The sequence below is a fragment of the Symphalangus syndactylus genome, chromosome 16 (genome assembly GCF_028878055.3).
Source record: "Symphalangus syndactylus isolate Jambi chromosome 16, NHGRI_mSymSyn1-v2.1_pri, whole genome shotgun sequence".
Classification (NCBI taxonomy): Eukaryota; Metazoa; Chordata; class Mammalia; order Primates; family Hylobatidae; genus Symphalangus; species Symphalangus syndactylus.
In genome coordinates, this window is record NC_072438.2 from 12265731 (window position 1) to 12279694 (window position 13964).

At 45.3% G+C, this 13964-nt stretch overlaps 1 protein-coding gene across 17 annotated transcripts in view; it reads left to right on the forward strand.

Annotated features, from left to right (window-relative positions):
- GRK4 (G protein-coupled receptor kinase 4) overlaps nucleotides 1–13964 on the forward strand; it is a 65686-nt gene that overhangs the window by 36618 nt on the left and 15104 nt on the right. For 15 of the 17 annotated variants that reach the window (XM_063619695.1, XM_063619697.1, XM_055245566.2 and 12 more), the window contains 4 exons: nucleotides 1298–1361; nucleotides 5325–5465; nucleotides 8681–8871; nucleotides 11466–11503. In XM_063619695.1, coding sequence (XP_063475765.1) covers nucleotides 1298–1361; nucleotides 5325–5465; nucleotides 8681–8871; nucleotides 11466–11503 — 434 coding nt within the window. The remainder of the gene's footprint in view (nucleotides 1–1297; nucleotides 1362–5324; nucleotides 5466–8680; nucleotides 8872–11465; nucleotides 11504–13964) is intronic. The other 2 variants (XM_055245571.2, XM_063619694.1) reach the window with 2 other exon arrangements.

Consider the following 13964-nt stretch of genomic DNA (forward strand, 5'->3'; position numbering starts at 1 on the left):
TTATGTGGCCTCAGGTAAGTGGCTTAGCCTGTATGAGTGGCAGGTCCTTGTTCTATAAATTACAGGTAATTATAGAATCTGCCTCCTTGGACCATTGCTAGGATCACCTGGGAAATGTGTGTACAACGCTTGTAGCACAATGTTTGGTGCACAAAATAAGTGCTTAAAAAGTGTTAGCTGCGGGCTGGGCGCAGTGGCTCATGCCTGTAATCCAGCACTTTGGGAGGCTGAGGCGGGTGGATCACCTGAGGTCAGGAGTTCGAGACCAGCCTGGCCAAAATGGTGAAACCCGTCTCTACTAGAACTACAAAACTTAGCCAGGCATGGTGGCGTGCACCTGTACTCCCAGCTACTTGGGAGGCTGAGGCAGGAGAAATCACTTGAACCCAGGAGGTGGAGGTTGCAGTGAGCTGAGGTGGCTCCACTGCACTCCAGCCTGGGCAACAGAGCAAGACTCTATCTCAAAAAAAAAAAGTGTTAGCTGCTACTAGTGTTATTATTAGTACTATTATTATTGATTGATTAAATTTCCAGTTCTTGCTTATACATGCTGTTTTTGAGGTGTTGGGTATAAACATCTTTGAGGTTCTTTTTTCAAAGGATGGCACAATGTATATATGTCATCTTCCTCACCTGCTTTCTGACAAGTTGAGAGGGATCTACCCAAGACTATACCAGGAGTTATGAACATACATATTTCCTAGTGTTGGCTGGTTTCCGACCTATCTTTAGTTAGTAAGGATAATTAGACTGTTCTGCTTTTTGCCTCAGTGTCTTAAATGTTAATTAAGATTAATTGGCTGGGTGGTGGCTCACGCCTATAATCCCAGCACTTTGGGAGGCTGAGGCGTGTGAATCACGAGGTCAGGAGTTCGAGACCAGCCTGGCAAACATGGTGAAACCCTGTCTCTACTAAAAATACAAAAAAATTAGCTGGGTGTAGTGGCAGGCGCCTGTAATCCCAGCTACTTGGGAGGCTGAGGCAGGAAAATTGCTTCAACCCAGGAGGCGGAGGTTGCAGTGAGCTGAGATCGTGCTACTGCACTCCAGCCCTGGCGACAGAGTGAGATTCCATCTCAAAAAAAAAAAAAAGATGAATTAATTGCTCTTAGAGCAAGTCAAGAGCTGTCCTGCTAGAGGGAGCCACAGTCCCTGAGCACAGACACCCTTTGTCCCGGGCATCCCCTTTGAGCAAAATGGTTCCATAAATGAGGTGAAGACAAGCACTGAGTAATCTTTTCTGTTTTAAAAGAACAATGCAATGTGAGACCTGAAACTTGTTTTTCTCATTGATTAGGCAACCCGTAACAAAGAACACATTTAGACATTACAGAGTTCTAGGAAAAGGCGGATTTGGAGAGGTGAGTAACGGGAGCCAGTTCAGAGCAGTGCTGCTAGCTGGGTGGGCAGCAAGGTCCTGAGAACATGGCTTCAGGTAATGCATCAGCTCTCCCAGTACACTGTTCCATTTTGGGAATAATCTTTGCCAACTGTGAGAATCCATATGGAATTCTGAGCAAAAGGTTTTTAAGAATCCCTTCTCTTGGTGACTTCACCTTTTACCTCATAGTTCTGAAGAAGCTGGTTCCCATGCTTGATGCCCCAGCTCAGTCACTTTGCCCAGATGGAAAGATGATTCTGTTTCTGTATTGTGGAATTTCCATGATTCTATTTCCATAAATTTAAGACTGGTCCCAAATTCACATAGTACAGAGTGAATTATTAAATATACTTATGTAACCCTACTCTGTTTGGACATGTATGTACCTCATACCTACATCAAAAGGTGTTTGGAAATGTGTCAATTTGAGAAAATCCTAAGGAAATGACTCACAGACTCATGAGGGGTGTGTTTTTTTGTTTGTTTTTTGTTTTGTTTTGTTTTGAGACAGAGTTTCGCTCTTGTTGCCTAGGCTGGAGTGCAATGGCGTGATCTCAGCCCACCACAACCTCCGCCTCCTGAGTTCAAGTGATTCTCCTGCCTCAGCCTCCCGAGTAGCTGGTATTACAGGCATGCGCCACCACACCTGGCTAATTTTTGTATTTTTAGTAGAGAGGGGGTTTCTCCACATTGGTCAGGCTGGTCTTGAACTCCCGACCTCAGGTAATCTGCCCTCCTCAGCCTCCCAAAGTGCTGGGATTACAGGCATGAGCCACCATGCCTGGCCCGGGGTGTTGTTTAAATAGGATGGGTCTCCTAGATGGAGACCACTGTAGTTGGTGGATGGAGAACAGCAGCAGTTCTGGTCTGGGGATTTAAGGATGTGTTAATTACCTTATTAGTTACCTGGAGTGATCATATGGAGTTCAAGAACTTTTAAGTCCCTAAGAGCCAGGCAAGCCATTGGCAAACTAATACTGTATGTTTAACTCGGAAGCAGGTTACACTGCCCGGGTGTGACTCAGATATTACTGCTCCCATATTACAATTCAAAGCAAAAGCCACTAGCATTGCCTTGAAGTTAATTAGAAAGCTGACCTAGGAGGCAGCACACTGCAACCAAGATCTGTTATGCACCTGCAGCTTGACATGACAAGAAATTGGCCAACATAGTCATTACTTCAGGAGAAGTAACAGTACTGTCCCTCTGGTACAGTTCCAGAGACCGTGAAGAATATTTTGCCTAATCCAATCCAATGCTTGCTCTAATCCCTCCATGATAGATATTTCTATAAGAAATCCACCCTCTGTTTGAATATGTCCTAGAACAGGAAAGTCATTTTCTCACTTTGACTCTTGCTATAATGATCTGCAAATGTAAAGACTCAGATTTTGTGAAAGAGCAGAGGAAAAATTTCTGGAACATGGGTCATGTGTTTATAAAGGAATGAAAGTCTAATTATAGCCATATGTAAGTTTTTAAAACATGTCAGTCCTAATAGGATTCAATAGGGACATGTTAGCAAATTTTAGCTATTGTGAAAGACCTGGTGCTGGGCGTGGTGGCTCACACCTGTAATCCTAGCACTTTGGGAGGCTGAGGTGGGCAGATCGCTTGAGCCCAGAAGTTCCAGATCAGCCTAGGCAACATGGCAAGACTCCGTCTCTATTTAAATATTTAATATTAATAAATACATAAAAAAGAAGACAAGAAAGACTCAGTATAATTGTGATTGTACAGATTACTTTTTAACAGATTTACTTGGGTTCCCAAGCAAATGATTGGCTGCACGAATAAAGCATGGCAGTTTCCCACAGACTTGCTCTGGAGGTGTTGTACCCTCAGTCAAGGCCCAGAGGCAGTGAGCAGTCAGCCCACCCCTACTCTGAATGCCTGTCAGAAGGAGCCCTGCTAGCCCTAATGCGGGGACAGCCTCGGTGCCCTTTAATCCAGATTCTAATTGTGCATTTGCTTTTTCCAAGTGCTAGCACTTCCTCCAGTGGGCTTGAGAGAGCAAACCTAGTTGGTTTTATTTTGTCAACAGTAATTCTTTTGCTTATGCTTGAAGTCCTCCAAAATTAATTTGTAGGGTCCTGAGTGAGCGCAATGGTAAGGGAATTGAGTAGACATCTCTGCTGTTATGGTTTTAGGCCGCAGACTGTAGTGGAAAGAGCACGTACTTCAGACGTGGGCAGACCCGAGGTCAGGGTCCTGTCATATCACTTCCAGCAGTGTGATCTTGGGCCTGCCATCGTGATCTCATCTCTAGCAGGGAAATAATCAGCCCTGCCTGCCAGGCTGCTGTGAGCCAGCGAGTGTTCACACCCAGCTGTTAGCACAGTGCCTGACACTCTTGTCTGCTTTCCATTCCCTTTCTCTGATTTGCCCATTCCACTTAGAATAATTTGTTTTAAATTAACGATAAAGAGATATGAAGAGATTTTTATGCCAAGTCTTAATGGTAAGAAAATGATTAAATACATGTTGGCATAGTCGCATTTTAGGAAAACATTTCATGATGGGAAAATAGTCACACAATTAGATTTTTCAAAAGGAGGTTAGGAAATATTACCTATTTTACAATATGAGACCAGTTTTGCCATCAAAGGCTGGGGTGGTGGGAACAGGGTATGTATTCTTGCATACCCATGTAAGAAGGTGGGCCTAGAATAAAATAGAGCAAAATATTAACAGTCATTATCTTGGAATTACGGGTGAGTTTTTATCACTGTCCTTATTACTTCCAATATTTTCCACAATTAACTTTGTATTTCTTTTATACCACCAAATTATTTTATTGGTAGATAAAATTAAATCATGTCTTATGTTTGCTTTTAAAGCAGTCCCCTGTGGGGTGTGCAGTGGATGGGAGTTGGAAGAAATAGCAGCCTAATGTTGATGACACAGAGGCAGGGGGACCAGAACCTGAGGCTCATGATACTATTTTTTCCACTTTTGTATGTTGGAAATTTTTCATGACATAAAGTTAAAATAATACATAAATACTACTTTAAGAAGTGATAGAATAAAGATATGAAAATTGTGAATTCTATGAAACATATTTCCTTATACTCTTGACTTTTTAAATTAAAAAATCAAGAATCTTTTTAGGCCAGGCACAGTGGCTCACACCTGTTAATCCCAGCACTTTGGGAGGCCAAAGTGGGCAGATCACCTGAGGTCAGGAGTTCAAGACCAGCCTGGCCAACGTGGCGAAATCCCGTCTCTACTAAAAATACGAGAAAAATTAGCCAGGCATGGTGGTGGGCACCTGTAATCCCAGCTACTCGGGAGGCTGAGGCAGGAGAATCCTGAGATGGAGTCTCACTCTGTCACCCAGGCTGGAGTGCACTGGCGCAATCTTGGCTCACTGCAACCTCTGCCTCCTGGGTTCAAGCAATTCTCCTGCCTCAGCCTCTGGAGTAGCTGGGACTACAGGCACCCGCCACCATGCCTGGTTAATTTTTTTATTTTTTTATTTTTAGTAGAGACGGGGTTTCACTATGTTGGCCAGGTTGGTTTCGAACTCCTGACCTCAGGTGATCTGCTTGCCTTGGCCTCCCAAAGTGCTGGGATTATAGGCATGAGCCACCATGCCCAGCTGAAAAAGAATCTTTTCAGTTTTACTTTTTAAAACTTTTGCACTTTTACAAAAAGTAAAATAGACATATGGGGACATTTAAAAATTAAACAGATTTACCGTGATCACCTGTGCCAACTAGTTCCATTTGTACACTGTCTTAGAGTTGATAGAGCACAGAGCGTCACTGAGAGGAGGAGCCAGCTCACACTGACAACACCCACCTTTGAAACGGTCTCAGCTCCTCATGCACTGCTGCTGGTCTCTGCCAGTGAGGGTCTCATCAAGCAAACGGTTTCCTTCGTATGGCCTAAGAAATGTCAGGTGGACATAAACCTCCTTTATTTTGCTGTTTAAACTAGGTTTGTGCCTGTCAAGTGCGAGCCACAGGAAAAATGTATGCCTGTAAAAAGCTACAAAAAAAAAGAATAAAGAAGAGGAAAGGTGAAGCTATGACTCTAAATGAAAAAAGAATTCTGGAGAAAGTGCAAAGTAGATTCGTAGTAAGTGTCTACTCTTAGTCTTCACTGCGCATTGTTTGATTCGTAGCACTTTTGTCAGCCGACATGCCGCTCAGCTCACTGTCATTGAAGCCGTGGAAGTCATTTCTTGTTTCTGAGTTTATGTGGGGTTTTGCTCTTTTTAGTAACAGTTTTGTTTTTAGTAACAGCTCTCTTCTTTCTTATTCAAACCCTAGAAAACATAAAACTAGTGATACTGCTTCTGACTTCTGGTTTGTTATAAATCTGTAGTCCCCCGCCTCCCATTCTGTCACTCTTCACACCTGCCAGCTTGCAGAGGCTTGTCCGGGTCCGTTAGTTACCTTGTGTTTCTTGGTGAATTGCCCTTTCCTTTTCCTTATCACAGCCAGCCAGAGCTTATCTCTGTTTGCTGTCAGCCTCCAGTCAATTTCTCTGGCCCCCAGGACACTGTGACTTGGCTGTGCTTGAGGATAGCTTCTCTCTCTCTCTCTCTTTTTTTTTTGACACAGGGTTTCGCTCTGTTGTCCAGGCTGGAGCGCAATGGCACGATCTTGGGTCACTGCAGCCTCGACCTCCCAGGCCCAAGTGATCCTCCTACCTCAGCGTCCCAAGCAGCTGGGACCACAGGCACACACCACCATGCCCAGCTAGGTTTTAATTTTTTTATTTTTATTCTTATTTTTAGAGATGAGATCTCTGGCCAGGCGCGGTGGCTCACACCTGCAATCCCACCACTTAGGGAGGCCGAGGAGGGTGGATCACCTGAGGTCAGGAGTTTGAGATCAGCCTGATCAACATGGTGAAATCCCGTCTCTACTAAAAGTACAAAAAGAATTAGCTGGGCCTGGTGGTGCGTGCCTGTAGTCCCAGCTACTCTGGATGCTGAGGCAGGAGAATCGCTTGAACCTGGGAAATGGAGGTTGCAGTGAGCTGAGATTGCACCACTGCACTCCAGCCTGGGCAACAGAGCGAGACTCTGTCTCAAAAACAAATAAATAAATAAATAAAAAAGAGAGAAGTGAGATCTCCCTATGTTGCTCAGGCTGGTCTTGAACTCCTGGGCTCAAGTGATCTACCTGCCTCAGCTTCCCAAAGTGTTGGGATTACAGGTGTGAGCCACCACGTCTGGCTGAGGATACCTTCTCTAGCCCCTCTTCTCATGTGGGCCTCCTCCCTCTGGCCTCAATCTGTTTTCCATCTTTTCCTTTTTCTGGGAGGTTTACCACTAGGCCCTCAACTAGTATATCCCAATTGTATGAAGCCCAAATCCCACCTTCTCACCTTTCTGGGAAGGACAGAACATTGGGCGGACTGGTATGAGCTCAGGGGAGCAGTTCCAGGCTTTATGGTGTGCATTGCATAGTGTGGTTCTCATCTCCAAACCCAGTTTCTCTCTACCTAATTACATATGTCCTGTAGCAGCTACTGAAGTATGAAGACTGGTTGAAGGGAGAGTGTGAATGAGAATTTATAAAATGATTTGTAGTGTTAGAGCTATTTCCTGCAAGCCATTTATTTCTTAGCCCTGAGGTCAGCTGCTTTGTGCAGGGGGACAAATGTTCCCAAACAGTGTACCTTCACAGCCAGCATCTGAATTTAATAGCACAGTGTGGGCCCGGGCGCGGTGGCTCACGCCTGTAATCCCAGCACTTTGGGAGGCCGAGGCAGGTGTCAGGAGATTGAGACCCTCCTGGCTAACATGGGTGAAACCTCGTCTCTACTAAAAATACAAAGGATTAGCCAGGTGTGGTAGCAGGCGCCTGTGGTCCCAGCTGCTTAGGAGGCTGAGGCAGGAGAATGGTGTGCCCGGCCAAAACTCATTATTTTCAAACAACATCATCGTATGTGGAGACATTCCCAGATTTTTAGATAACCTATTAAGGATTTAACCTAGTGATTAAATGTGAATCAGCCACTAACAATTAGAAAATGGAAATGTTACTGATACCATTTACAATGGCATCAAGAAACATCAAAATCTAAGAAAAGGCCTGGCATGGCAGTGTGCACCTGTAGTCCCAGCTTCTTGGGTGACTCAGATGGGAGGATCACTTGAGCCCAGGAGTTTGAGTCCAGCCTGGGCAACATAGCAAGACCCCGTCTCTTAAAAAATAGTTCTAGGCAAAGAACTGACAAAAATTGCAAGACTTCTACACTGAGAACTGTAAAATGTTATTATAAGAAATTAAAGAAGGAGGCTGGGCACTGTGGTTCACGCCCGTGATCCCAGCACTTTGGGAGGCCGAGGCAGGTGGATCACTTGAGGTCAGGAGTTTGAGATCAGCCTGGCCAACATGGTGAAACCTCATCTCTACTATAAATACAAAAATTAGCCAGGCGTGGTGGCAGGTGCCTATAATCCCAGCTACTCGGGAGGCTGAGGCAGGAGAATTGCTTGAAACCTGGGGGACAGAGGTTGCAGTGAGCCAAGATGGCACCACTGTACTCCAGCCTGGGCGACAGAGCAAGACTCTGTCTCAAAAAAATAAAGAAAGAAGGTCTAAATAAATGGGGGGAGACCATGTTCCCAGATTGGAAGACCCGATGCTGTAAAGATGCTGGTTTCCCCTAATTGATCTATAGATTAAATGAATTGAATGCAGCCCCAGTCAAAATCCCAGCAGGGTGTGTGTGTGTGTATGTGAATTGACATAGAAACCAATAGAAAAATGGCGGAAAAAATAGACTAGATATTTCACAAAAGAGGATCCAAATGGCTATTAATTATATGAAAGTGTCCCCTATCTTTGCATATATAGAGAAATGCAAATTAAGACCACAATAAGAGACTACTCCACCAGCATGATTCGAACTAAAAAGATTGACAACACAAAATGTTGGAAGGATGGGGCACAGTAAGACCTCTCTTGCACTGCTGGTGGGGCACAGCTTATGTGCTGAATGCAGTTGCCCAGGAAGTACAGGATGTCAGGGCTCAAGTGATGAGAGCACAGCACAGAGGAGTCATGATCCCAAGTATCTTGGTGAAGTTTCACCACTTCTTCGCTCAGCTGTAGAAAGTTCTCTCTTTTGGCTACACAGCTGCGGTAAAATCTTCAGTATGCCAAGGTCCAAGAGGCACGTGTTGTGTCCTGTACATTTCTCAGAAACATACAGTATTCACATGTTCTGATTGTAAACCTAACACGGATTATTTGCATATCATTAGCAAATAGAGGAAATCAACAATGAAAGAGCAAGTTCGTGATCTGTTTTTGTGATGTTGTTGTCTTTAGGTTAGTTTAGCCTATGCTTATGAAACCAAAGATGCCTTGTGCTTGGTGCTCACCATTATGAATGGAGGGGATTTGAAGTTTCACATTTACAACCTGGGCAATCCCGGCTTTGATGAGCAGAGAGCTGTTTTCTATGCTGCAGAGCTGTGTTGCGGCTTGGAAGATTTACAGAGGGAAAGAATCGTATACAGGTAAGAACGGTGCTACCTAATGGAGCCTGCAAGTCTTGGAGCCGATTTCTCCCAGCCCTAGGCTTCCCTGGTTCACACTGGCTGCTTCCAGGCTGAGCAGGAGAGTAGCTGGAAGCCCCTCAATGGTGATTTATAGGGGTGGTCACTTACCTATTGGACATATGGCCAGTCAGAGGGCCCTGGGTGTTTTTTTGTTTTGTTTTTTGAGATGGAGTCTCACTCTGTCACCTAGGCTGGAGTGCAATGGCACAATCTCAGCTCACTGTAGTTTGAGCGATTCTCCTGCCTCAGACTCCTGAGTAGCTGAGACTACAGGCACCCGCCACCACGCCCAGCTAATTTTTTGTATTTTTACTAGAGATGGGGGTCTCACCATGTTGGCCAGGCTGGTCTCGATCTCCTGACCTCAGGTGATCCACGGGCTTCGGCCTCCCAAAGTGCTGGGATTACAGGTGTGAGCCACCGTGCCCAGCCTAAATCTGTAATAAATTGTCTTTTTGAAGCAGAAGTTTGCTTTTTACTTGTTAAGCTGATCAAATAAAGGTAGTGCTACTCATGTAAGCATAAGAAGAGCCCGTTTCCAAGGTTCTTAGGTATTTTGATAGTTCTGATAAGGATCTATTATGTCTTGCCATATAACATAACAATTTAATGTCTTGAAATAGTAGTTTCTTTTTTGCATCTTAGAATTTAGTAAAGAAAATTAAATTAAACTTAATAGTTTAATGTAATCAATGTATTTAGTTTTAGGAAAAAACAATTCCCCCTCCTATCCCTTAAATGCTGGAGTTCCTGGGCTCTGAGTCTCTTCTCAGTCACTCTCCCTGGGCAATTTCATTTCCTCCCTTCTGTGGGTTCATCTACCAGTTATAGTCGGTCCCCCATATCCATGGGTTCCATGTTGTAGATTCAACCAGCTGTGAATCGAAAATATTCAGAAAATCCTGCTCAACAGGGTGAAAGGGGAAAAAAAAAGAAAATATTCAGAAAAAAAAGGATGGTTGCGTCTGTATTGAATATGTAGACTTTGTTCTTGTCACTGTTCCCTAAGCAATAATATAGTGTAATAACGATTTACGTATCATTTACATTGTGTCCAGTAGTATGTGTAATCTAGAGGTGATTTAAAGTAATTGGGAGGATGTGTGTAGCTTATATGGAAATTCTGCACCATTTTATATCAGGGACTTGAGGATCCTTGGATTTTGATATCCAAGGGAAGGGGGCCTGCTGTGGGACCTGATGGTGTCTCCCTTGTCACCTTGCAAGCCCGGCCCTCGTGGTCTTTGTGATGCAGCTCCCCGTGGAGCCCTCCAGCCTTGGGTCCTGCTGCTCCCACAGGGGCACCCCCTGCCCTCGTCATGCGAGAGTTTCAGCTGCTCAGGTGTCCTCACCTCACTGCACCTTTGCACAAGGTGTTCCTGTGTGGGTGCCATTCTCCACCCAGCCACTCTTCCTGTCATTCTGAGAGACTCCTGCTCATCCACCCAGAGTTAGCCCTCACAGCACGAGGGTGTGAGCATGAGGATGTGACCCCTCCCCCACATTCTCCAAGTCCTCCCCAGGTTGTCTACTCAGCTGGTCACACCGACAATGAACTTCTTGGGAGTCCTTGATCTCACTTCTCCCTATTCTGATGGACCTTTGGCTTCTCCTTATCTTGTATATCCCACAGCCAATATGGGATAAATATCTCTCAAGGACCAGAGACCAGGCTTGGCAGTGGGGCTGACACCTCTGCACCTTGAGCATTGAGCAAGGGCTGGATTGCTGCCCTGGCTGTGAGTCCTCTAGACACAGGGGTGGTCGCCTGAGTTGAGGAAGCCTTGTTGCCATTGCTTAGAGGCAAGAGTCTGGTGGTACTGGAGCATGGAACACACCTGCAGGAGATTTGATTCTTTTGTTACACTTGGAGTAAATCACACTTCACAGGTGACTACGGCTGAGCCGCCGTGTTTGGCTTCAGTCTCAAGTTGAGCTGGATTTTCTCATGTAAGCTTTGGCTCGTCCTCTAACCTCCGGTACCCACTTGCCTCACCCGCCTGCACTCGGCGGGGGCTGGACCATGGCTGCCCCATCCACTGCTGTGTCCACAGGACTCACCATCAGTAGGTATCACTAAGCATTTGTTGAATGAATGACTGATGGCCCAAGTGACATTCCCACCTTAGCCCCCTGAGTAGCTGGGACTACAGGTACACGCCACTGCACCCAGCTTGAGGCATTCTAATATGGGGAATTTTCAGTTTTTGAAACACTTAAAAATATGTTACTGGTAAGAGAAATTGAGCCACGTTCATTAAGGACTGTTTGCTTTCCTTACTAGTGGGCTGCATATTTAATCACTGAAATGTCTTCAAATCTGTGTAACTATGCAAAGCAGTTCATTTTACACTGTCATCCTATGTGAGCTGTTTGCTGAGATGAATTTTGTAACATTCTTGTCCTGCCTGTTTGCCATGGCTCATGAAGGGCAGTTTTGTGTTTTGCCATCCTAGCCCTTGCTCACACTGGTTGTCCCTACTGGGTACTCAGGAATCACAGTGCCAACTTCTGAATAATTGAGCCTTTTGTTGTTGTTTCTTTCCTTGTAGAGACTTGAAGCCTGAGAATATTCTCCTTGATGATCGTGGTAAGTGGGCAAGCCTTTCACATCTAACGGGTAGACTTTGTTAGAGGGACTTGGATACAGAAAGTTGGATGGATGCAGAAAGTAGACTTAATAATTAATAGAGAATGGAAACAAGAATGTTACAAAATTCATCTCAGCAAACAGCTCACATATGATGACAGTGTAAAATGAACTGCTTTGCATAGTTATACAGATTTGAAGACATTTCAGTGATTAAATATGCAGCCCACTAGTAAGGAAAGCAAACAGTCCTTAAAAAGAAAAACTCTGTGGTATGTGTTCATTTTAAAAAGATGAAATACTGACAATTTGGTCATTCCCCTGTGTTTAGGCAAGAAGCAGAGATGGTCATAATTTTCAATTAATGATTGAGTTTTAGAAGTCTTTTTTTTTTTAAGACAGGGTCTTGCTATCTTGCCCAGGCTGGAGTGCAGTGGTGTAATCGTAGCTCACTGCAGCCTTGAGCTACTGGGCTCAAGCGATCCTCCCACCTCAGCTTTCTGCATAGCTGGGACTACAGGTGTGTGCCACCATGCTTGGCTAATTTTTTAAATTTTTCTGTAGAGATAGGGGTCATGCTATATTGCCCAGGCTGTTCTCAAACTACTGTCCTCAAGCAATCCTCCTGCCTTCCCTCCCAAAGCACTAGGGTTACAGGCATAAGCCACTGTGCCCCACCTAGAAACACATTAAAGTAAACACAAATCCAGAACGTTTTGTCTCTCTTGTTTCTTGCTGTTGACCCACCTCTTGCTTTATTTCTTTTTTATTTCCATTCCCCTCTAAACTTTGTCATGCTGCCCCTGGTGCTGTCCTCTTGTCACATAGCATGTGTCACAGAGCAGGGTGCAGATGGCTGCTTGGAGGCCCTGTAATAGTGGACAGGGAGTGGCCCTTTTCAGCAGGCTCCTTGTCAGCAGCGTGGGTGCGCACTCCACCTTGGTTCCTCTAAGGGAGAGTCATACCCAGAATGCAAGGATGGTTGCACTGCTGGGGTGAGTGCTTGGGCTCACACATAGCTCACAAGCAGTGCTGGGAGAGAGCTTCTTTCAAGTGAGTTTTCTTGGCAAAGAAGGGTCTTACAGTCTAGTAGAGCGCATATGGCAAGGTCAGTGGCTCCTGCCGAGAAGAGGACAGGTGTCTAAGGGAGAGACTGAGGGCAGTCATGGGGGACTTGGAATGCTAGTCTCCTTTTATGCCTCTGCCAGATGCTTTCATTCTTATCTAATTCATGTATGACACCCTGCCCTGTGAGAAAGGAGGTACTGGAATTCCCATTTAATGGAAGGTGACACCAAGATTTAGGAATCAAACTAGTCCAAGATTGTGTCCTTAGCTCCTGGCTAAGTCTGTAGTTCATTCCTGGTGCTGTGCTGCTAACCAGAGGTGGCTTGGGTGGGGAGGGCACTAAGCGAAGCTGCTCACTTATTAAGTTGTTAATGGCTTAACAAGGGTAGGTAGAACGTGCTCTGTATGCAAAGTGGAGCAATCTCCAAGCTATGTGGTTGATCGGAACAGGGTATGGTGCAGAGTGTATGTGTAGTGTGCTTCCTTTTGTGTAAACAAAGCAGGGAATTGTGTGTAGTGCGCTTGCTCATGAAGAAACATAAAGGGAGAATCATGAGAAACGGTTAGAAGTGAAAAAAGGCAGGGGAGCACACTGATAACCTTTTTCTGTGTTTTTAGGAGATTTTTCTGCATAGTTCTCTCTTCTTTAGAACTTTACCCCACACATTTGAGCTGAGCCATCTTTCCCCAGTGCCAACTCCTGCCTGGATAACTTAGCAGACCCCTGCTCTGCCCGGGTTCCCCTCCTGCGACACCATCTGAAAGGCACTCCCGGGTGGGATGCCAGGATGGTTGCTGGGCCAGTTCCCTGTCTCTTCTCTTGGGGACCACAGTCCTCTGATGCTGATGACTATAGTTTTCCTTTTTTTAAAGTTCTTTTTAAGGTCAGGGTCTCTCTATGCCACCCAGGCTGGGTGCGGTAGCTACTCACAGGTGCGATTGTGGCACAATTACAACCCCAAACTCCTGGGCCTAAGCAACCCTCCTGCCTCAGCCTCCCAAGTACCTGGAGTTTCAGGCATGCACCACCACATCCAGCAGCGATTAAGGATATTTTAATTGTTATGGTGCGATCATGTCTCACTGCAGTTTTGACCTCCAGGACTCTAGTGATCCGCCTTGCCTCCTCAGTAGCTGGGAATACAGGCATGAGCCACCACATCTGGCTAATTTAAAAAAATTGTAGGCCAAGCGTGGTGGCTTGTACCTATAATCCTAGCACTTTGGGAGGCTGAGGCAGGTGGATCACTTGAGGTCAAGAGTTTGAGACCAGCCTGGCCAACATGGTGAAACCCTGTCTCTACTAAAAGTACAAAAATTAGCCGGGCATGGCAGTGCACCTCTAATCCCAGCTACTCAGGAGGCTGAGGCAGGATAATCGCTTGAACCCGGG